Raw genomic sequence first — 25,914 nt, 5'->3', positions numbered from 1 at the left:
TTCGCTCCCTGTACACCTGTGATTATGGCATGTGTCTATGCACCTAACTGGGATGATGACAAATTCATATCCAATTTCTTCTCCTCCTTTCCCAAGGTAGATGACCACTATTTAATTATCGGTGGTGACTTTAATCTGGTACAGGACCCCACCTTAGATAGGTCGTCATCCAACCCCCACTTCATATCCAAATCAGCAAAAATTCTCAACACATATAAAAATTGTTTAGGTTTATTCGACCCCTGGAGAGCTAAACCACATTCAAATAAAGCTTTTTCTTTTTTCTCACATGTACACTACTCTTATTCGCGTATTGACTTCTTCCTTTTGGACAACCGCTACCTGTCAGATGTACATTCCTGTGAGTACCAGAGTATTGTGATCTCAGACCACGCCCCCACCTCAGTCGATATTACCTTTTCTAGATATGTTCCCCCTTTCCGACAATGGAGGCTCAACTCATCAATGTTGGCCCAAACTCCTTTCAAGGAATTTCTTGAGGTACAGATTTCCTTATTTATAGACACTAATGACTTTCCCGAAATCTCTAGGTGCACCTTATGGGAAACCTTTAAGGCATATATGCGGGGTCAGGCTATTTCTTTTATCTCCATCTTAAATAAAACAGAAAGAGCTGATCTGACTGCAACCGCAGAACATATAGCTAGGGTTGATAGCCTTTATGCCTCAGCCCCTACACCGGCCCTTTATAAAGAACGTCTTCAACTCCAATCTAAATTCAATTTACTGACCACAAATAAAACACAGAAGCAGCTATTCTTGACCAAACAGCGGTTCTTTGAATTTGGTGACAAGGCGGGGAGACTGCTTGCTCACCAAGCACGTGCCACATCCCTATCCAGACTGATCCCCAAGATCCGATCCACGACTGGTAATGTTATTTTAGACCCTGTAGAGATTAATAAGACGTTCCTTGCCTTTTATTCAGAACTGTACACCTCACAGTGCTCTTCAGACATATGGGAAGGGGACAACCCTCTAGAGGAGATTGCCTTCCCCAATATTGATCAAGACCTAGCTAAGGCACTGGGCGGTCCGATTAAGATTACAGAAGTACTGGAAGCAATTACGTCTCTACAGAATGGTAAAACACCGGGCCCAGATGGGTTCACTGTGGAATTTTTTAAGTCATTCTCTACATCCATCGCTCCAATTCTCCAGGAAATGTATAACCAGGGCTGTACGCTAAGCTTTTTCACTAGGGGCACACTTGCCCCTAAATGAGAAATTTAGGGGCAAAGAATATTTTTTAGGGGCAAATTTTTAAATAACTATTTTACCATTATAGTAGGGCTGGGCGATATGGCCTCTAAATGATATTGCGATATTTTTTGGCCATATCACGATACACAATATATATCGCAATATTTTGACATTTCCTAAAGCACTTAAAATGCTTGATTTAACCCTTTGATGCATACAGTCACGCCAATATGATGATTATAATAAGTCCCTGCAACATATGTTTGCATTATTAAACCATGAAGATGCTTTAAAAAATAATTTAATGAAAATGTACTAAGAGTAGTCTACTGACACACTAATAAAAAAAATTATTTACATCTAAGACTATTTATATAAAAACTCTTGGGTGCCCTTTTTTTTTGCACAGTACTGTGTTTTCTATCCACTTTAGCCAAACACACACACACACACATATCTATATATATATATATATATATATATATATATATATATATATATATATATATATATATATATATATATATATACTACTGTGAGAAAATAATAATTACACACAAAGGGATAATGGCTTATAGCAGACTTAATGATTTTAGAATATTTCAGATAATGAAATTAAATGTTTATCATCAACTATCCAGTTAGTATTTATACTGTCTGTAACGTTTGGCTACTTTAAATCATTGAATGTAGAGAGAGAGCGAGAGAGAGAGAGAGAGCGAGAGAGCGAGAGAGCGAGCGAGAGAGAGAGCGAGAGAGAGGGGGCGAGAACGCACAAGAGACCCAGCCCCCCCCCCCGGGTTTTGTTCTAGGTTCGCGTTTTGATCGTCTAAGCTGCCGTAGGTGATGACGTCACACTCGAATGTAAACAGGAAGAGTCTAACACGGAGATGGAAAGTGGATGATATACAGAAACGAATAACTAATAAATATGAAGTTATGTTTAAACTTCTGTTGTCAAGCGTTGTCACTTGTCAATATAACCCACCCCCTTTCCTCACTTTTCCACCGTCCCTGCTTCACTCGGGACCACCAGCTAACGTTAGCCTATAGCTCCGCCGTCCCTGCTTCACTCGGGACCACCAGCTAACGTTAGCCCATTGCTCGTGTCAATTAAATTGCATGTTATTAAATGTCCGCGCTGGTCTGTCTAATGAAATTACAACCGCAACATTATGTCGCCTGTACAGCCCTGGTTGTAGGCTAATGTTAGTGTAGTGAAATGCGAATGAAGGGGTGAAATCACTATTCGCAAGCTTGCGAGTAGATAGGCCTGTCACGATAACACATTTTGCTGGGCGATTAATTGTCCCAGAAATTATTGCGATAAGTGATATTATTGCGGTTTTGAGAGAAATAATTTTTTTGAGAAATGTATTTCCCAAAAGTTTTCAATCAACTTTTTTGTTTTACTAATATAATGATAATAGCATAATAATGCAAGGAAACCGTTTCAAAGTGCAATAAACCTTTATTTAACATTGGAAGACATTTTAAATATCCTAAATTACTACCTAACCAATCAGATATGAGGTAGCGTGAAGCAGAGTAACCTCGTTCCCAGTTTTATCTCCGTGAGAGCAATGATAAAACGAGCAGAGCAATGTGTGTGGACAAGAGGCGGGTTGCTACGTTTACTGTAGGAAGGGGCTTTTAGACCCATGTTTTTATTTTTTGCTTCGAAAAGAGGGACATCCTCTCAATATGCGGGACGTGGGACATTAGGTAAAATGGCTGTGCAGTATACAACCAAAAGCGGGACACCTGGTCACCCTAACTGTGGCTCGCGTTTGTTTACTGTGGCTCGCGGATTATGTGATGGGCTACTTGGAAAATGTAGTAAGCTACACTACCAGTTACTCTCGATTAAAATATAGCTCAACAATAATCAAATAAACACAAATATATACTATCTCTATTGGAATGGAGACTTTTCAGCACAGGATAAACTAGGGATGGGCAAAAAAAAACAGATCGATTGATCACATGATGTACTTGAGTACTCGTGGAGGAAAACGCTGTACAAAATAAATGTCTTTTCCGGTGTTTTAGACTTTGCTCTTTTATTTTGAAACCCACCGACCGGAAGTATTGTTGTTATTATCCTAGCAGAACCTATGAGCGGACAACTTGTGTCATCCGGTTCTGTGTTTTTGAGCTAATGATAAAACAAATGTTGAGATTGTTGGTGAACAACTAACTTTAGGTTAGTTTTAACGTTAGCTACTAACGTTAGATGCAGCTACTACAGGCAATCAACGATGAGGAGGAAGCGTCATAGCATCAACACTAGATCTTTAATCTTTATTTAGCAGTCCAGTTTCTCCGGGCAGTAGCGTATAGCTGAGAAATGTAGTTAAGCTATGTAGCGTTGCTACTGCCCAACATACGCATGGTGCTCACAGGAGCTCCCGTGCTGTACTCTGTAGTAACGCCAGCGGCCCGCCTCCCCACACGGAGAGGTACTGGTTCCCGCCTCATTAAAACAAACACGCAAATAGCAATTAATTGCGCCCATCAAAATCATTGCATTCATTTTCATTATTGCGCGATAAATTGATTTATTGCTTATTGCAACAGGCCTACGAGTAGATATAATTTTTCATTCGCACCGGCCAAATTAGGGGGCAATTTGCGACGATCTCGTCGCAGCGTACAGGCCTGGTATAACGAGTCCTTTTCGAAGGGTCGCATACCCCCAACTATGTCTGAGGCCTCGATCTCTCTCCTGCTCAAGAAAGACAAGGACCCTCTTCTATGTGGCAGCTATAGACCCATTTCACTTGTAAATGTAGACTTAAAAATTCTATCCAAAATCCTAGCCAAACGTTTACAACAGGTATTACCAAGTTTAATCTCAATTGACCAAGCAGGATTCATGCTGGGTAGACACTCCTTTCATAACACTAGAAGGCTTCTTAATATCCTCAATTCCCCTAACTCTATGTCACCAGAAGTAATTGTCTCCCTGGATGCAGAGAAGGCCTTTGACAGAGTGGAGTGGGGCTACCTCTTCTTTATACTGCTGAAAGTCGGTTTTAGCCCTGACTTTATTGCCTGGATTAAGTTACTCTACACTCACCCAGTCGCCTCAGTCCATACACTTCAGTCAGCCCCATTTCCCCTTTATCGAGGCACCCCTTTATGTTCGCCCTAGCCATCGAACCACTAGCCATCTGGTTAAGACAGGAAGAGAGGTTTGAAGGCATCACACGGGTCGGAAAAGTTCATAAACTGTCCCTATATGCAGATGACCTCCTGCTGTATATATCTAACCCGACCGCCTCTCTCCCTATAATTCTTAATATACTGGACAAGTTCGGGTTCTACTCGGGCTATAAGCTAAACCTTCATAAAAGCGAACTCTTTCCAATCAACTCCTCAGCCAAAAAAATACCCCAGACTTTCTTCCCCTTTAAGTATACAACAGATGGATTCAGATATCTAGGGGTTAACATCACCAACTCAATCCAAACAATGTTCTCGAAAAACTTCTCACCTCTTCTTGAAAAGTGCAAACTAGACTTCAACAGGTGGACATGTCTTCCACTGTCTCTAGTGGGCAGAGTCAATTTAATTAAAATGGTAGTGCTACCAAAGTTTTTATATCTCTTCACCCATATCCCAGTCCTCATTAAGAAATCGTTCTTTAAAACACTTGACCGATTAATAAGCTCCTTCCTCTGGGGCAATAAGATCCCACGGATGAGGAGATCAATACTACAACTCCCCAAAGAGCTAGGGGGACTGGCACTGCCTAACTTCCAGCACTACTACTGGGCGTGTAACATACACAAACTTTTATATTGGATGAGGGGCACGACACACAACTTAGGCCCGGTGTGGGTCGACATGGAACTCTCTTCCTCTAGATACTCTCTTCGCTCTCTGCTGTGCTCCCAACTCCCTATGTCGGTTACTGGACTCTCTGCAAACCCAATGGTGGTCGACTCCACAAAAATTTGGATTCAAATCAGGAAAAGCCTCGGCCTCCATAGGGCCTCTGACCTCTCCCCCACTTTTAACAATAATTTATTCCTGCCCTCTTGCACTGATTCTTCCTTTCAAGTCTGGTTTGACAAAGGGATAACCACTTTTAATGATCTCTATGACCAAGGGACTTTCATGTCTTTTCCAGACCTCGTAAAGAAATTCGACCTTCCCAAATCCCACCTGTTTAGTTTCTTCCAAATTAGGCACTTCACACAGAACCAGAACCCCAAATTCCCTAGTCAGCCCCCTGAAACCCTTATAGATTCACTAATGGTTCTTAACCCGGAAAAAAAACGGCTAATCTCCAACATCTACAACCTGATTAGCTCCGCTACGGATACCCCAGGAACCGGCCCTAAGAACTCGTGGGAGCGGGGAATTGAACTGTCTGATGTAGGGGTGGACGGTATAAACGGTATACGGTATAAACGGTATGAATTTGCTCTACGGTATGGATTTTGACTATACCGTGTAACCGGTATGGCAGCTCTAAAATAGCAATGACGTCATGTAACCACAGCGGACTATTTCACTCGCATTTGCCCCTAAAAATAGATAGAATTAGTCATAGATAATACTAGATATGTGCGAACTGGAAAAAGTTATTTAGGAGGCTTCGCGCAGTGGGCGTGCCAGCCCCTACCGCACGCATGTAAACGAGATGCTTCCCATTGATGTAAACACGGGTCTAGACCGTCTAGTAGTCTAGTCATGGGACGGGACACAGGAGCTGTCGGGAGGACGGCGGCGTCTCCCTGGCCTGAGCTAACGTTAGCTTAGCTACCGTTACAAAATGACCCAGTCAACTATTCACTTTTAGTTTAATACATGATGAGGCATTGTCTAACCGAACGGTATCTAGTCGGCCAGCTACCGATAGCTCCTGACATCAACAAACGCTCCACAAAGTCTAGTAGAGACGTGTATGCTACCTGTTAGCTCACGTTAGCGCAAATTAGTTCACCGTTCAAAACGAAATGTCCCATTGAACTAAATAATTCACTGAGGCGTTGTATTAACGTTATATATCCGGCTAGCAGTAGCTACAGATAGCTCCTGATATCAATGTCTTATAACACTGATTCGATGCGTATTCGAGCTGAGGGCTTGTGAATGTGATTTAACGTTATAGTTATACCATTACTAGGGCCCAGCTGCAGCGCCGGATAATCCTGGCCGTAGCTCGAGGCTACTCGAGTATAGGTCCAGCTGCAGCTCTGGAGAATCCTGGCCGTAGCTGGAGGCTACTAGAGTACACACAGACAGTGGAGCTTGTTGCGTGGTGGCGATGTCTCGCAGATAATACAAGTACAAGTCTAATTATATAATATATATATTTTATAAAAAAAAAAAAAAAAAAAGTATATAAAATAAAAATAAATTTTTTTTTATCAAAAACGATGATACCGTGATATATACCGTTACCGTCTATGCTTCAAATTATACCGTGATATAAATTTTAGACCATACCGTCCACCCCTAGTCTGATGAGTATTGGAGTTGGGCATTGGACTCTGTCCACTCATCTTCCATCTGTGCGAGACACGGCCTCACACAGTGCAAGGTTATACACAAAGTCCACTACACAAACTCGAGACTCTCTCGAATGTATCCCAACATCTCTGACGCATGTAATAGATGCAAACAATCCCCTGCCGATCACACCCACATGTTCTGGTCCTGCCCCAGCCTTGCCACATTCTGGTCTGAAATTTTTGAAACTATCGGCACAGCCTACAACCTTACTATCACCCCTGATCCTCTTGTGGCCTTGTTCGGTGTTCCTCTGCAACCTCTACCCTCCAAAATGTCACATTCTGTTCTTGCCTTCTCCACTTTATTGGCCAAGCGACTTATTCTTTTTAAGTGGAAACATACTCAACCTCCATCTCACAATAGGTGGGTTAAGGAACTACTATTATCTATTAATCTTGAAAAGCTCAGATTCTCCCTCAAAGGCCCTACTGGCTCCCTGAATACCTTTGAGAAGACTTGGAGACCCCTTTTAAAGCACATAGAATCCTTGACATCCCTGCCTGGTTGTGACGACTCCCCCCCCCCCCCCTCTGTTTTTTTCCCCTATTTTTATTTATTTCTTAAAATGTTTTGTCTTTTCATCTCAGTTATATTAGTATCATAGGTTTTTTTTATTTTTTACTTTTATTTTTCTGTCACATATTTTTTATTTTGTATTTTCGTGTATTATATGTATGTTTGTTGTCGCTCTTCGTGGGGGTGGGGTTAGGGGATAGGAAAGGGAAATGGGGGGGGGGGGATGGAAGATGTATAATATGTATAACTGTCTGCATAATTTTGAAAACTATTCCAATAAAGAAAGTTATAAAAAAAAGTTATAGCCCTGCAAAGAAGGGGAACTTCTCCATAGACAAATAGAGCTGGCAGAGAGGGGTATAATGATGTACATAAGCCTGGCGAAGAAAGTGTTAAAATATATATATATAATAATATATACATATTTTTTATTTATAATCAGGTTGTAGCCAGTGTGTGTTAAAGAGACACTACGCAATTGGTTGAACATTGTTTGTACAATTGGCCAGTTTGTGATGCACACTAAAGAATCTAATGACATTATATGTAAATTCTGTGAATAAATACATAGTTCCTGCTTTTTGCCTTTTCATGGGTATTTTTCTTCCTCAGTTAAAGATATTGTGATGCATCATAGATTACATTTCTTGCAATATATATCGATTGTCGTTATCGAGGGCCAAATTCGTCAGTGTTGTATCATGTCATACTGTGAGCTTCGGTCAGCTTGAACAGACAGCCAATTATCTCAAATTGTTTTCAGTGGAACAGGGACATGCATACCCATAACACCACAGCCAGCATTGCCAACCTGTGTATTCCAAGGTTCAAAACAAATATGGGCAAATGTTCTTTTAAATTCTGGGGAGCCACCACCAATCGGAATTTGCTACCTTCATAGTTAAAATGCATTAGTAGCCGACACCATCTCAAGAAAAAAGTTAAATCATGGCTCCTCGACAATGTTAAAAACTAGATTCTAAAATGTATGAAAAAGTTGTCTATGTTACTGTTGAAGTGCCACAAACAACTAGTGACACTTTTTATTATGACATCCTGTTCTCCCTGTCACTTGTAAGATATAAAGGATTAAGCATGTTTATTATATATATCCGTTTTAAATCTAAAGCATATGTTAAGAGATGACTTAAGCGTCAGTAATTATGAAGAATGTCTTTGTATTCTTCCTCCTACTTGTGTAAAACTGTAAGAACTATAACTATAGACTCTAAAAACAGTAACTTGTGTAAGACTACAATATATTGTGTAGTCCTGGAGAATGGAAAGAGGAGAGGTCTCTTATCTTACTGTTAGTAAAGCCAGGAATGTGGCCTTGACAACGGCTCCGAGCAGAGGAGCAGAGGAGAGAATCGCTGCCTGCAGAGTTAACCCTTGCAGTTATGAGGCAGAGAGCTATACTTTAAACTACTATGATGTGTGGGCATATCAATCAGTGTTTAAGTATATGAGTACTGTATTGTACATGTATATATCTGTATATATCTATATATATATATATAAGCGTATTAGGCTATTCATGCTAGAAGGACCATGTACTGTATATTACAGCAGGGCAATTGTTTCATTCAATAATGCTGGACGCCTTTAGGAATGTGTCTATGACCTTGTGGGCCCCTGCTAGATACAGATGAAGACATAGGGTTTTTCCCAACACAAAGAAATCTATTACTTTCTCAAGTTACAGTAACGGCTGGAAAAGGGAGGAGTGGTCATTTGTATGTGTTATGTGTTGATTGGCTGGTAGAATGACATCACTATGACATCACTGTATTTAGACCAATAGTAAAGAGGTCTTGATATGATGCAGAACCTGTATATAAAGGCCAGCTCGCTTGATCCCAGTCAGATTTTCAGAGATTTTAGACTTTTCCACGTTGAAGAGTTTTTATAGAGCCAGGCAATGTCGAGCGGTGTATGGGGCATGGCCTGGCAATTTTTCAGAGTGGAATCCCTATGACAAAGCTTTGTTTTTTAGAGGCTATGCTATGCTAGAGAAGAGATGTTTTGTTTTATACTTATTATTCCTGAATTGGACATTTCCAATGCAGTCTCTTTGTAACTTACTTTTTCTAATTAAAACTACTTTGTTATAATACTTATTGAATTCGTGGACTGCTTTCTATCACAATGTGCCACGACGCTGGCCTCGCCCTGCTCTCATCTGAGGTAAAACGGTATAGCTATATTCTGGAAGCCATGCAGATTGAATCAATTGCTGGTTACTGCTTTTTAGCTAAAGTTATATAAAGGATATAATATATATATGTATATATGGCACTGTTTGTTGTTTGCGGGCGCCGGTATCTCTGTGTTCGACGGGCTCCATTGGATTTGTGGGAAACTGAGAGTCTAGCCACTGCAGGGCATGACGATCGGGCCACGGAATTGATGGACCTGTCGAATTGATGAGAGGTACTGGGGCTTGCAAATGATTATTAAGTGTTATTGCGCTAATATTACACTATTGGCAGTAGTAATACTTATTAAAAGAGTAGTAATATCATCAGGCTTTCAAATGATTAGCATTACAGGCCTTTCCTAAAAAATGATGATAATGGTGGTGACGGTGATAATATAATTACTATCGTTGTAGGCAAAGTAATATCATCAGGCTTTCAAATGATTAGCATTACAGGCCTTTCCTAAAAAAGGATGATAATGGTGGTGACGGTGATGGTGATAATATAATTACTATTGTTGTAGGCAAAGTAATATCATCAGGCTTTCAAATGATTAGCATTACAGGCCTTTCCTAAAAAATGATGATAATGGTGGTGACGGTGATGGTGATAATATAATTACTATTGTTGTAGGCAAAGTAATATCATCAGGCTTTCAAATGATTAGCATTACAGGCCTTTCCTAAAGAATGATGATAATGGTGGTGACGGTGATGGTGATAATATAAATATTATTATTATAGGCAAAAGAGTTCTCCCAGACATACATTCGGTTTATTACAAACAAAGAAGAGGTTAACAACTCTTCTATGCTTATATTTCATATCAACTGGATATAACTAACTAGTGACTATGAAGTAAGCGTGATTAGGAATAGTAATTGACCTGAGAACTTAGCGAGTTTAGCACCTCGCTGTGGGATATCGGGCGGCCACAGGGTTCTATCTCGAGTAGGTGATCTGAGATAGATAAGAGACAATGTCATGTTTTGTATCGCTCATCTGTCTGAGACCATGGACCACAATGGCAATAAGTCTTGACTTTTTTGTGTGTTTCATTCTTGAATCTTGAGTTTTTTTGTCAAATAAAATAGAATGAAATATAATCAGACCCCAATGACACGTGTACAACAGGTTTGTGGCTGACTATCCGAAGCTAGTATGAGGAAGTATGTGGAACAGCTTGTGCCGAGAAAGATTTCTACCAATCAGCAGCATCTGTGGGAGCAGAAGGGTTAACCCTTTCACTAGCACATGATGGAAGGTTAACCCTTTACTATCACACTAAAGACGGTTGTCGTGTGACAGGGGGTTAACCTTCTGTATTGTCGCAGTGAAAGGGTTAACCGTTTGGTAGCGCGGCAGTGAAAGGGTTAAAGTGTACTCACTGAGTCTGTTTCTGGAGATGGGCGACAGGGGCAAGGTGTCATACCGCACCGTCTGGTACTGGATTATCTGGGAAGGAACAAGGCAGATGGAAAGAATCACTCGCATGTACGGTTATCTCAAGAGCACAGAATATAGACGATCATTTTTATGCTGGATAAAAGTCAAGTTAAGACGGATTTGAGGTATGGGCCCTATTTTCCTGAAGCCATATGTAATGGAAGCTAGAATTACCCTATGGTGTTGAGTTAGGGATGCGCTGATCTGTCTTTCTCAGTCCTGATACCAATACAGGGCTTTGGGTATCATTAGGGATGGGTACCTTTCACATTTGAACCGATACCGGTACCCAGGGGGCGAAATTAAAGCCTGCCGCCCGCCAGGGGCGATCAGTTTTTACCTTTGGCGCTTGCCACTGAGAGCCCTGCCCGCCGTGTGGCGTGTAGATGTGTAGTTCATAACGATACTCTTATTTTGAAAATCTGTGCGGGTCTCATTTCCGGCCCAAGCGCAGCTAGAGTCATAATATCGATGGCTCCGGCAGTTAGCAGCATTCGGTTCGTATGATATTCTTATTTTGAAAAAAAACGTGGCAACAAGTCATATCCGCCCAGCCGGGCCAGCCCTGCAGCGGAATACTATTGGCTTCTGCTTGTATCAACACAGATGCCCGCAGCTCTAGTGCTAACGTTAAGCTCTCAGAATGGTAGCAGCTCGCCCGCAGCTCTAGTGCTAACGTTAAGCTCTCAGAATGGTAGCAGCTTGCCCGCAGCATCTAGTGCTAACGTTAAGCTCTCAGAATGATAGCAGCTCGCCCGCAGCTCTAGTGCTAACGTTAAGCTCTCAGAATGGTAGCAGCTTGCCCGCAGCATCTAGTGCTAACGCAGGGGAGGAAATTAGGCCACTTTACTGGCCAAATGCTAGTATTTTTTACGTTTGGCTGGTAAAAAAAATCAGATACCCGCCAGTTGGCTGGTAAGCCAAAAAGTTAGTTTCCTCCCCTGCTGGCGAGTATACAAAAAAATAAAACATTCTGCAATCACTGCACTGGCAAACGGTGCGCGTCTTCTGAGTGTTCGCTTTAGTTGACAGTGCCACGAGAGCACTGCACAAGACCACCCGCGGACATATAATGTTTAATAAACGTTTGCGCAGTACTGGCCAACCCGCGGACATATAATAATAAAAGTCCCGTGGTACTAGGCTAGCCATCAGGAGCACTCGCAAACAGATAACGTTAAACACAGCAGAAGATGGAAAACAGACAGACTGACCAACGGGGAACTGCATCCAACCATAGTACAACCCTCGAGTATAAGTTACTAAGGACACATTTAAATCACAGAGGTGTAATGTTAGTCTACTGGAACTGTATACAGTGGTTAGCTTCTAGTTAGCGTTTTAGCTATAGCTGCTTGCTAGCTAACGTTAGCCCTGTGTGCTCAAAGCAGACAGATAACAGAGGTGTATCTGTTATGACTATAATGTTTCCAAAAAAGCACCGGACTACGACGTAAGGTTAGACATTTTATTTCATGCTCAAAAGCCCCTGGCTTGCACATCGCAGTCACGAAAGGGGCTAGCTCAACCAGTGCACTGTGCACAACAGCACACCAACCCAACTGACGTTACCACAACACTTGACGGTACTTCACAGCACTGTCGTAAGACCACCATGCTGTCTTAAAGGCACAGTGTGCCTACCCAGATGCATACACAACATTGACGCGGCTTGACATACAAAGAAGTAATTATCACAATTAGCGATTTTTTTTGTCTGGTAAAAAATCTGTTTGGCTGGTAAAAAAAATCAGATACTCGCCAGTTGGCTGGTAAGCCAAAAAGTTTGTTTCCTCCCCTGTGCTAACGTTAAGCTCTCAGAATGGTAGCAGCTCGCCCGCAGCTCTAGTGCTAACGTTAAGCTCTCAGAATGGTAGCAGCTCGCCCGCAGCTCTAGTGCTAACGTTAAGCTCTCAGAATGGTAGCAGTCTGCTCTCGTCTAGATCGGACCTCCATGAGCTACCGTTACTGTTTAAACAATGACCCAGTCAACTATTCACTTTTAGTTTAATACATGACGAGGCTAGGGATGCCCCGATCGTTATCGGCCGATAATCAGTATAAATATGCGATCTGGGAATTCCGATAATTAGTCATATTCGCCGATCGCGGAAACTGATCAAGTGGATATCTCACTCGCTTGTCTCAGACGCACAGGACCTGCAAACTGCTCCTCCTCCCTAGCCCCGCCCGTACCCGTGTAGAGTTTGTAAACACGGAGGCGGACCTCCTCTGCTGAGTCTAGATAGTGCATTCGACCTGAGCTAACGTTAGCTACCTAGCTATCGTTACTGTTTAAACAAAATTACCCAGTCAACTATTCACTTTTAGTAGGCATTGTCTAACGGTATTTAGCCGGCTAGCTACTGATAGCTCCGGATATCAACAAATGCCCCAGGAAGTCCAGTAGCCCATGTTGATGTCTCCGTTAGCTTGCGTTAGCTTGCGTTAGCTGACGTTAGTTCACGGTTCAAAACGAAATGTCCGATTGAACTAAATAGTTGTCTTAACGTCATCTAGCCGGCTAGCAGTAGCTACAGATAGCTCCTGATATCAATGTCTTATAACATTGATTGAATGCGTATTCGAGCTGAGGGCTTGCTGAATGTGAAATGACCAAAGCATAACGTTACCAATAGGGTCCCGCTGCAGCGCCGGAGAATCCTTTTTGGAGCTAGGGCTACTAGAGTACACACAGACAGTGGAGCCGTTTGCAGATAGCGAGCATTTTGACTTGTTGCGTGGTGGCGATGTCTCGCAGATAATACAACTACAAGTCTAATTATATAATATATATATTTTATTAAAAAAAAAAATTATATAAAATAATTTTTTATTTCTTTTTAACACTTTGGTTGCCTTGGGTTAAATTAATGATATACCATAGGTTGCCGGCTCTATTTGTCTATGGAGAAGTACCCCTTCTTTGCATGGCTATAACTTTTTAAATTCTATTGCTACATTGCCATTATTAGGGCCCATTCAAAGTCCTATATGTATTGTTCATTGTGTAGCAACGTTAAACTTTTTCATTCACATATTCATAGTAAAGTATGGTCTAATGTATAAGTATGTTTTCATCTCTTTCTGCAGCTTTCTCCAGAACGTGATCTATAGCCCCAAATGCATTATATTGATGATGCAATACAGTTTTATGGCAATCAGCGCGATATAAAAAATTCCAACTAGACGTACTTCTAGAAGTTACTACACGTCATCTGATGTTGACCGGATGGGCTAGGGGGCGTTTATAATTCCGTGGGCAGCGTTATACCAATCATCTAATGTGGGTCAAATGTTGATAATAGCAGTTAGTATCGAAGACGGTAACGTTACACGCTGAAACTCACCCCAGTCTCCGCGCGCCGTTGGGCGATCATCGTCGAGTTGAAATCTTATCATTATGGGATGTAAATTTACCCGGTCCATCTCCAGCTTGTATAATGGTATATACGTCCAAATCATGTTGTTTATCGAGTTATTGGCAATCGATCACTGTGTAGTGTGACGAGCCAGAGTCGCGGGACCTATAGCGAGCGCCGGAAGTACTACGGTCGTCTAGGACAACCTCTATTCAACATCCTGTTTGGCGATTGCGCCGATCGGCCACCAGATGGCGCTCCTGAACCGCCAGAGAGCTCAGTGGGTCCTGCTGGTGGATCTCAGGCCAGCGGAGGGGACATATGAATCCGATCGCAGATTTTTGAAATATTGATATAAGGACGCTGTACAGCGTCCCCCGGCAACTTGAGCATGGCCAGCAATGACGTGAAAAGACGTTTCATGGCAGTCAAAGTGTTAATCAAAAACGATCGGTATCGGATCGGTATCGGCCGATATGGCTCACGACGATCGGTAATCGGTATCGGTGGCAAAAAACGTGATCGGGGCATCCCTAGACGAGGCATTGTCTAACGGTATCTAGCTGGCTAGCTACTGATAGCTGCTGATATCAACATGCTCCAGCAATAGTCGACTCAAGTGCATAATACCTCCATTCCCTCGTTAGCTAGCTGTTAGCTAGCTCACGTTAGATCTGTCCCAGTAAACTAAATTGTCTTAACGTTATCTAGCGGGCTAGCAGTAGCTACAGATAGCTCCTGATATCAATGTATTATAACATTGATTCAACGCGTATTCTAGCTGAGGGCTTGATGAATGTGATTAGACCAAAGAACCGCAATATTATACCAATAGGGTCCAGCTGCAGCGCCGGAGAATCCTTGCATGCTGAATGTAGAGTATTAGTATAGGGTCTAGCTGCATCGCCGGAGAATCCTTGCTGGAGCTGGAGGCTACTCAAGTATACACAGACAGTGGAGCTGTTTGCAGATAGCGAGCATTTTGACTTATTGCATGGTGGCGATGTCTCGCAGATAATACAACTACAAGTATGATTATATAATATATATTTTATTTTAAAAAAAAATTATAAAATATATATATATATTTTTTTTTATCAAAAAAATTTGGCAGGTAAGAAATATGCTTGGCGGGTAGATTATTCCCATCTACCCGCCACTGGCCGGTGAGTCAAAAAGTTAATTTCGCTCCCTGCGGCAGTACCGGTACCTGTGAATCGATACCGGTACCCAACGGTACCTTTTTTCGGTACTTTAGTCTCAAGAAATTTAATTTACCTACCTCAGACGTAAAAAAAATAAAAATCCAAACTTCAAATAACTACAATTTCGACAGTTTTCGGCTTGTCATTGCTCCGACTGCTTTGTTGTTGAATCAAGTCAAATCCTAGGTAAGCATATATTGTGCGTGTGAACGTTGACATGAAAAGAAAAAAGTAAAAAAATAAATAAAAATAAAATAAAAAAATTAATACATTTTTATTTTTTTTTATTTATTTTTTTTTCGGTTTCTCACTTGATTCGATACTCGGTAGTACCGACGTGTTTCGGTTCGGTACCTCAAAAGTACCGAATTCGGTACCCATCCCTAGGTATCATTCAATACAGATAGCAAGGCTTTGGGTATCATTCAATACAGATAAGTAGGGGTGTGTAACGATGCATCGATCCTAATGTGACGATTCAACTGCATCGATTTGAAAATGTTAGAATCGAATTTTTTTTTTCAATAATTTTTTTTGTGTATATTGTTTTTATTGACCTATAGTCCATTCATGCAGAGTGAATCAGTTCCCCAGCCACATTTGTGTATTCAACATTTTTGGGGGAATTAACTGATAGAAAATGTATCTAATCGAATCGTGGTCAAATGGAGATTTCATGATGCATTGAATCGTTGCCTGAAGAATCGTAATCGAATTTAATCGTTGCGAGGTCGCATTGTTACACCCCTACAGGTAAGGCTTTGGGTATTACAGATAGCAAGGCTTTGGGTATCATTCAATACAAATAACAAGGCTTGGGGTATCATTCAATACAAATAACAAGGCTTGGGGTATCATTCAATACAAATAACAAGGCTTGGGGTATCATTCAATACAGATAGCAAGGCTTGGGGTATCATTCAATACAAATAACAAGACTTGGGGTATCATTCAATACAAATAACAAGGCTTGGGGTATCATTCAATACAAATAACAAGGCTTGGGGTATCATTCAATACAGATAGCAAGGCTTGGGGTATCATTCAATACAAATAACAAGACTTGGGGTATCATTCAATACAAATAACAAGGCTTGGGGTATCATTCAATACAAATAACAAGACTTGGGGTATCATTCAATACAAATAACAAGACTTGGGGTATCATTCAATACAAATAACAAGGCTTGGGGTAGGGCTGGGCGATAAAACGATAACTATCGCGATCAATTATTTCCTCGAAATAAACATGAAACGTGGTCGCAAAGTTTCGATATATCGATTTTCCAAGCTTGGATATGAGCACACGCACTAACAACCAATCAGTGAAGGAGATGGCCGACAGTGGAAGGAGACCCGGAATCTAGGACTCCAGTAGTCAATAAGGCTGAGCCCGAACGTTCGAACGTTCGTTCGTTAAGCTGACATTCGGACTTTAATTAATGGGTTCGAACGTTCTGTGAAAAAAAATAAAGCAGGCGCAACGACGGTGAGGCGATGTGAAGCGGCGCGTCCCCCGAGTGAGATCGCTCGGCTCAACCAGTATGGTCTCTGCCGGGCTGTTGCTGGATACTCAACCAGAGCTCTTGTCTCAACCAATGCAATAGAACAATTTTGATTGAATGACAGGCGATTCTGCCAATTACGTCACACCGCTTGCACCCGCCTCTGCTGTTACCACCAATCGGCAAGCGTTTATTATTTTTTTTACTTCCGGCAATGCCGCCATTGATCTGCTTGAGAGAAGCATTAACGTAGCGTTAGCTCCCCGCCGAGGAAGTAAAAGTCGTAACAACTTTCCATAGGTCAACCTGCGGTATTGAATACCAGCCTTTTTCGGCCACGGAGCGCGAGCTTCATGGCGGGAGGTGGTTGCGTTGGAAACACTCTGGGCGTGTTGGGAGCCCGGCGGGACCCCCGCGCCGGTGTCTCTCTGCCGTCCCCCGTTCCGAGGTGACGGTGGAAGGAGCTGAGGCGCGCGCCTCTCTCCTTCCCGTCGACCAAGAGTGAATACCTGTTATTGAACGTGTAACACTAACTATATAACGTGAATGCCACAAAACGAATGCATTTGTTTATCTAGCCCCTTACGTGACTGTGGTGTGCAAGGGCTATTGTTTATCATAAGTAGGAACTTTATGCAGTACTCAGTAGCTTGTTTATTTTCTTCTGAGTGCTTTGTTTAATTACATGTTTACATGAACAGCCACCACTGTAAACAACATGTTTTTTCACCAATAGATTATGCAATGCCGCCCTCCGTAGGATCTATAATAATAATAATAAAAAAAATTATATATAAAAAAAAATAAAAAAAAAATAAAAAAAAAATTTTATTAAAAAATTTACAAAAAACGAACGTTCGAACGTTCGTTCGATAACCCTGGCGAACGTTCGAACCCTAAAAACAGGGTTCGGGCTCAGCCTTAGTAGTCAACAGGCTGGCTAGGATAATTAGCTTGCACGGCGCTATTTTATAGTTTACCTGCCGAGTTGGTGTGTGTTTTGAATTCTGAGGGTAACTGTTATAGTAGTGTGGGGTATACGTAGAGCCAGGGAGCTAAATTAACTTTTTGACTCACCGGCCAGTGGCGGGTAGATGGGAAGAATCTACCCGCCAAGCATATTTCTTACCTGCCAACTTTTGTTTGATAAAAAAAAAATTATTATTATTTTATATAAAAAAATTTTTTTTAATAAAATATATATATTATATAATCATACTTGTGATTGTGTTATCTGCGAGACATCGCCACCTCGCTGTCTGCAAACAGCTCCACTGTCTGTGTGTATACTCGAGTGGCCTCCAGCTCCAGCAAGGATTCTCCGGGGGTGCAGCTGGACCCTAAACGCTACATTCAGCATGCAAAAGAATTCTCCGGCGCTGCACCTGGACCCTAGTCAGCAGCCCTCACTCATGCGATGTAAACCAGGGACTCGAATACGCATGTTGTTGTTGTAGGACATTGATGCCAGGAGCTATCTATAGCTACTGCTGGATGGCGTTGGGACAACGCCTCAGTGAACTATTTAGTTTACTGCGACATTTCGTAGTGACTAGTTACCTAGCCAACGGAGGTATTATGCACTGGACTATTGCTGGAGGATTTGTTGATGTCGGGAGCTATCCGTAGCTAGCCGGCTGGATAACGTTACACAATGCCTCGTGTATTAAACTAAGTGAATAGTTGACTGGGTCATTTTGTAACGGTAGCTAACGTTATCTCACGAAGGTCCCACACTGAGTAGACTAACGTCACGGTGAGGCAATAGCCTCTGTTTACATGCAGGCCAGGGTTTCCGTTAGAAAAAATTGTTGCCGGCCTCAGTGTCCGGTAGATTTCAATCTACCGGTCAAATGATTGAAATTCCGGTCAGAGTTTATTGAGCTTAAAAACAATTGATAGGCAAAAGAATGACAACAAAACAAAAGAATGACATCATCAAGGCATGTAGATTTATAATATTTTTACTTAAAACTAGGCTACTTTTGCGTATAAAGTCATTATATTCCAAATAAAATAAGTCCCGAGACTCGTGCTGCTGCCGACTTTAAATCAAATAGGTGTCTGTGGGCAGTCGCCCGACATTAATAAACAACAGTCTGTTATAATCACATTTTTATGAGCTAACGAATTCCGTTATATTGGACATTTGTATTAATTATATCAAGCGAAGAACTGAGAAATTTGGCAGAGAGAGACGGCAACATTATCGTGGGTTTGCGTGACGACTCTCTCCACCTCGCAACGACTTATTTGCAAAGAGTATGGCGCTGCAGAGCAGCTGATTCAGCTGTTATTGGCTCTTTTCTGGGGACCGCACAGCAGCGCCCCCCACCCAACATTGAATTGAAAATGGCTGAATTGGAGTACTGCTGGAATACTGCATTGTGCTGCTGCTGCTCCGGCTCTGCAGCTTCACAAAAGTTCGCACACCCAGCACTAAGCTCTCGCTGACAACGTCGTTGTCATTATTAGAAGCAACGAGGAAACAAATGTAATGATCATTTCGTTCATCGCATAGGCTATTTAATTTTAGCCTATATTAATACAATTCAAATAATCAAATTGTGCTTAGACTCAGGGAATTATTTTCACCGGACATTAAGACCGGAGAGATTAAATATGTCGGACTTCAACAGATTTTGCCGGTCAAATACCGGTAATTACCGGCTAACGGAAACGCTGATGCAGGCATACAGGGGTAGGAGCAGCAGCAGCAGTGCTAACTAACGTCACGGTGACTCTGAGGCAATAGCCTCTGTTTACATGCAGGCATACAGAAACAGGTGGGGAGGGGGTAGCAGCAGCAGCAGCAGCAGCAGTGCGCGGTGCGCGCTTCATGTCTGTGCTGAGACAGCAAGTGAGAACTCCGCTAAAGAATTGGATCATGATTTTCGGTTTTCACATGACTATTTGATTGCCCGTCACACGGCGCTCAGACGTCTCAGTGGGAGGCGCCAAACGTAAAAACTGAGCGCAAATGGCGGGTGGCGCTCTCTAGTTTCGGTCCCTGCGTAGAGCCATATGAAATCCATTTTATTTTTTTCCAAATTCCGTTTTTTCCGTTTTAATATTTCAGAATTCTGTATTTTGCTTTGTACGCTCATTTTACCATCAGAAATAGTGTCTAATAAGTGGGAATGAATAAATGTCCACAATTTAATAAGATATAACAGTCCATTTAATAGGGCTGTCTTAAATACTTCGAAGCTTCGTTCGATGGGCATGGGATTCGAATATGAAAATAAAATTGTATTATTTAAAAATAAAAATATACATATATATATTTTTTTTTTTTGCAAAATCAACTCTGCCTCTCTTTGTTAATTACAACAAGCAATGCTGTTTGTTATTTAAGATGAGGTCGGACTCGGCACTGACAGATTTGTGTTCATTGTGCTGCTTTTATAAAGCCTCAAATGACGGCTTACAATATTTCATGAAAGCAAAGTGTTGTTTGTCTAAGATTTAAAAAGGTTTAAACTTTACAGCACTGACAAAGTTGAACAAAGTGCTGTACAAGTCCCACAACATTAAAAAAAAAAAAAAAAAAAAAGAAATTATATATATTTTTTTTAATTTACAGTTGATTCCATTTTTATTGCTCAATTCCGCGATTCCGTCCGCGATTCCGTGATCGCGGATTTCATATGGCTCTAGGTATACGGTGTACGTCGTTGCAATGTATTGGGGCGGAACAGAGTATTTTATGGTCATATTTAGTACATTGTCATGGAATACACCGCTTGTAAACGAGGCTGGCTAGGATAATTAGCTTGCACAGTGCTATTTTACAGTTTACCTGCCGAGTTGGTGTGTGTTTTGAATTCTGAGGGTAACTGTTATAGTAGTGTGGGGTATACGGTGGACATCGTTGCAATGTATTGGGGCGGAACAGAGTATTTTAGGGTCATATTTAGTACATTGTCATGAGATACTCCGCTTGCTCTGGCTAACTGCTAACGTGCGCGGACTGATGACGACATCAACTCGACTCTCGAGACATTCGCAGCAGCAAAACAAGTCTATTAATAGCCCGTCCATCGGCGCCTGGCATAAAAAGTTAATTAAACTTGACAGACATTATATCGACGATAATTATTGACATCGAGTTATATGAAAATAATTTTATCGCGATAACGTTTTTGGCCATATCGCCCAGCCCTAGCTTGGGGTATCATTCAATACAGATAGCAAGGCTTGGGGTATCATTCAATACAGATAGCCAGGCTTTGGGTATCATATCATTCAATACAGAAAACAAGGCTTTGGGTATCATTCAATACAGATAGCAAGGCTTTGGGTATCAATCGATACCGATTGCTGATCGGATCCATTACAGTGCTTTTAAAATTGGACAAAAACTATTGAGATGTAATAAATGTTTCTCAATTAGAGAGAGTTAATGCAGCAAATGAAGTCATCTTGTTTTGATTTCTGGCATGTTAAACGCGTTTCATATTATTATTATTATTTTTTTTTTTTAATCTGGGAAATTCTCAGATACAGATATTCTATTTGAACCTGGTATCGGGCCGATATCAGACACCAGTATTGGTCGCATCCCTAGTGTTTGGTGTATATGGACCGGACCCTGGGTGCGATGAAGCCTCAAGTCCTGCCGTTTCCCACTCCCAGAGGTGCCCATGTGGAAAAGGTTCATTGGGAAGATGCGTTCATCGCTGTATCCTTGACAACAGCATTGTGTTGTAGTCTCAAACAGTAGCACAGAGCTAGACTAGTGTTTGGGAACAGCTTGGGAGCATTTCAGAAGTGGCCCTCTTTCCTCATCTCAATTCCCTACAATCCATAATCAGTATAAAAAAATAACAATAAAAAAAGAAATTTATTTTTGTAATAGGCCCTAATCATTTGGCATAAGATATTGATGGCTAGTGCATTTGTTTGGCTATTATTGTGTCACAAAGTAAATAAACTCCCTTTGAACGGTGACCGCTGTATCATTTATGTTTAATGTAGACCTTTTTTTATTTGTATGTCAGCTCTTTGACTGCGAGAGTGGACTGGACTCAACCTGGAGGACTTGGACTCTAAACACTGGGGACTCGGACTCTAGATTTAGTGACTCGACCACAACACTGACTGACGTATAGTATATCTCAACACGTCACAGACTACCTCCAGTAGTACGTCGTCCACCACCACTCAGTGTTCTGTGTGCAGCCGAGGTGTGAGGTTAGCTTATTGAAATGCATCGTGTCCATCCATCCTCACCACTGCTCCCTCCCTCCCAGCTGGCTCTATAGGGCTCTACTGGAGCAGCAGGCAGGTCCACTATAGCCTAGTCACTGCATGCTCTCCTGGGGCAGCAGGCAGGTCCACTATAGCCTAGTCACTGCATGCTCTACTGGAGCAGCAGGCAGGTCCACTATAGCCTAGTCACTGCATGCTCTACTGGAGCAGCAGGCAGGTCCACTATAGCCTAGTCACTGCATGCTCTCCTGGGGCAGCAGGCAGGTCCACTATAGTCTAGTCACTGCATGCTCTACTGGAGCAGCAGGCAGGTCCACTATAGTCTAGTCACTGCATGCTCTCCTGGGACAGCAGGCAGGTCCACTATAGTCTAGTCACTGCATGCTCTCCTGGGGCAGCAGGCAGGTCCACTATAGTCTAGTCACTGCATGCTCTCCTGGGGCAGCAGGCAGGTCCACTATAGTAGAGCCATTCCGATCACGGAATCGCGGACGGAATCGCGGAATTGAGCAATAAAAATGGAATCATCTATATATATATATATATATATATATATATATATATATATATATATATATATATATATAAAAAATGATTTTTATTTTTTTTTTATGTTGTGGGACTTGTACAGCACTTTGTTCAACGTTGTCAGTGCTGTAAAGTTTAAACCTTTTAAAATCTTAGACAAACAAAACACTTTGCTTTCATGAAATATTGTAAGCCGTCATTTGAGGCTTTATAAAAGCAGCACAATGAACACAAATCTGTCAGTGCCGAGTCCGACCTCATCTTAAATAACAAACAGCATTGCTTGTTGTAGTTAACAAAGAGAGGCAGAGTTGCTTTAGCAAAAATATATATAATTTTTTTTTTATATATAAATAATCGAATTTTATTTTCATATTCGAATCCCATGCCCATCGAACGAAGCTTCGAAGTATTTAAGACAGCCCTATTAAATGGACTGTTATATCTTATTAAATTGTGGGCATTTATTCATTCCCACTTATTAGACACTATTTCTGATGGTAAAATGAGCGTACAAAGCAAAATACAGAATTCTGAAATATTAAAACGGAAAAAACGGAATTTGGAAAAAAATAAAATGGAATTTGGAAAAAAATAAAACGGATTTCATATGGCTCTACACTATAGTCTAGTCCAGGGAGGGGCAACTGGCGGCCCGCGGGCCGCATGCGGCCCTCACCGACGCTTCATGCGGCCCCAGGCCAATATATATATAAAAAAAAATAAATAAAAATAAAAATAAAAAAAAATTGTATTAGACTAAGAAGAGTTGGCAGTCGACTATGGCTCCTTTCGATCGATTAGTCGACTATTTGATTAATAGGGGTCAGCCCTAGTGTGGACATATGAAACGCTGTTGAAAGTGCCGTGCAGCAATATGGGGGTTTTGATAAACTGTCGGCTGTTGTTACCGATGGAGCACCGGCAATGAAAGGAAAACGCACAGGATTCGCTGGGCTTCTAAGGCAGAGTGGCGTTGAGTGTCCAATGCTGCACTGCATTATACATCAGGTAAGTTCGCTAACATAATTTCCATCTATTGTGGGTCACTAATAATGACCAATGCGAATCGAGTGTAGTCAAATTATATGCGAGAGTCGTTAAATCGTTTTTTTTTTTTTTTTATCTGATATAGGAGGCTCTCTGTGCCAAGAAGCTTGACTATACAGCCATGTTATGGATTTGGTTACCAAGGTTACCAATCTAATTTGTGGAGGCAACAGGTCACTAAACCATAGAAAGTTTGTCTCCTTTTTGGAAGAGATGGACACTGATTATGGCGACTTGCAGCTACACACAGAAATCCGATGGCTGAGCCGTCGGAAAGTACAGGAGCGACATTGAAACACTGGAAATGCAATTCAATGATCGGTTTGAAGATTTCAACGGCATGCAGTCACGGATAGCGCTGTTTGCCGGCCCCCTCACCGCTACGGTGTCAGAGCAGCCCCCACCGTTGCAGCTTGAACTGTGCGAGCTACAGTCAGATCCTTTTTTTCAAGCAAAGAGAAATGAGGGGAATTTCATTTTGGAAACTGCTACCTGAGCCCCGCTTCCCACTCCTCAGGGACTTTGCCCTCTCTATGGCCAGTATGTTTGGGAGCACATACATATGCGAGAGCAATTTCTCAAACATGAAGCACATCAAGTCAAAGGAGAGAAACAGGCTGTCGGATGAAACATTATTTCATCTGATGCAGATTGCATGCACAAACATTGAAGTTGACATTCCTGCTATTGTGCGCCAACAAGAGAGACCACAAGTGTCTCATTAAAGACAGGGGGGGAGGAGATGATGAAGAGGTGTAGAGGGGGGGGGGGGGGAGGAGATGATGAAGAGGTGTAGAGAGGGGGGAAGAGATGATGAAGAGGTGTAGAGAGGGGGGGGGGGAGATGATGGAGAGGTGTAGAGAGGGGACCATTATTATTATTATTATTATTATTATTATTATTATTATTATAACCATTATTGACCCACTGTGGGGCGAGGGTGAATGTCATGCCAGTTTGATAAAGGGTCAATGGGAGGCATGTAGTATTGCACTTTACTTTACTTGCACTTTACTTGTTTACTTTTGTAGTGTTCAGATAACACTAATAACACAAAGACAAAGCAGCATTCCTGCTGCATTTCACTACAACAGTAAATCAAAAGTGCAATAATAAATGATTTTGTTAAATGTATACACTTTTATCCTGCTACTAAACAAAACATTCCTGAGTGCTTCATATCCATAACATGCATTTCAGTGTTATAATGTTTTGTTTAGTAGCAGGATAAAAGTTTATACATTTAACAAAATCATTTATTATTGCACTTTTGATTTACTGTGAAATGCAGCAGGAATGCTGCTTTGTGTTTGTTGAGCAGTGGGCTTTAAGTTCATAAATTTATTTTATTAGAAGCCTTAATTATAATTGATCATTTTTGTATATATTTGGGGTTACACAGCAATACTTTTAAATTCAGCTGTTTATAAATTCATAAAGTTGAAATTGCATTACTAAATGCATTTGAAATGGAATAAAAACAAAGTTACAACAAATTATAATTGTTTATATACCTTGTGACTATTAGGGCTATTTGAGTGATGGGGTACTACTGGCGGGACTGCCGATAAACAATGCGGCCCCCCAGATTGATTGTGGACATTTTGTGGCCCTCACCATATACAAAGTTGCCCACCCCTGGTCTAGTCACTGCATGCTCTCCTGGGGCAGCAGGCAGGTCCACTATAGCCTAGTCACTGCATGCTCTCCTGGGGCAGCAGGCAGGTCCACTATAGCCTAGTCACTGCATGCTCTCCTGGGGCAGCAGGCAGGTCCACTATAGCCTAGTCACTGGGCTCTCCTGGGGCAGCAGGCAGGTCCACTATAGCCTAGTCACTGCATGCTCTACTGGAGCAGCAGGCAGATCCACTATAGCCTAGTCACTGCATGCTCTCCTGGGGCAGCAGGCAGATCCACTATAGCCTAGGGCTGGGCGATATAACGATAACGATAAATATCGCGATATATTTTAATAATCGATATCGAATATCGAAATTAAAAAAAATCGAAAAATCGTTTTTTTTTTTTTTACCTGCAACAGGGCAGTTTTAAAACCAGAGACAGTGGACAGACTTGTCTTTCTTGCCTGCAACTTAAAGTAATGGCTTTGCTTGTCCAAATGATAATACTGACCA

General features: G+C 41.6%; 1 protein-coding gene across 2 annotated transcripts in view; it reads right to left on the bottom strand.

Moving 5' to 3' along the window:
- The window catches only part of LOC311227135 (CTD nuclear envelope phosphatase 1A), an 84,026-nt gene that overhangs the window by 49,241 nt on the left and 8,871 nt on the right, over positions 1-25,914 (bottom strand). For both annotated transcript variants that reach the window (XM_084312676.1, XM_084312677.1), the window contains one exon: positions 10,858-10,924. In XM_084312676.1, the coding sequence (XP_084168802.1) occupies positions 10,858-10,924 (67 nt within the window). The remainder of the gene's footprint in view (positions 1-10,857; positions 10,925-25,914) is intronic.

The sequence above is a fragment of the Notolepis coatsorum genome, assembly GCF_963971535.1.
Source record: "Notolepis coatsorum genome assembly, chromosome: 4".
Taxonomy (NCBI): domain Eukaryota; kingdom Metazoa; phylum Chordata; class Actinopteri; order Aulopiformes; family Paralepididae; genus Notolepis; species Notolepis coatsorum.
Note: the sequence above shows the minus strand (reverse complement) of the source record. Positions and strands in the feature narration are given on the sequence as shown.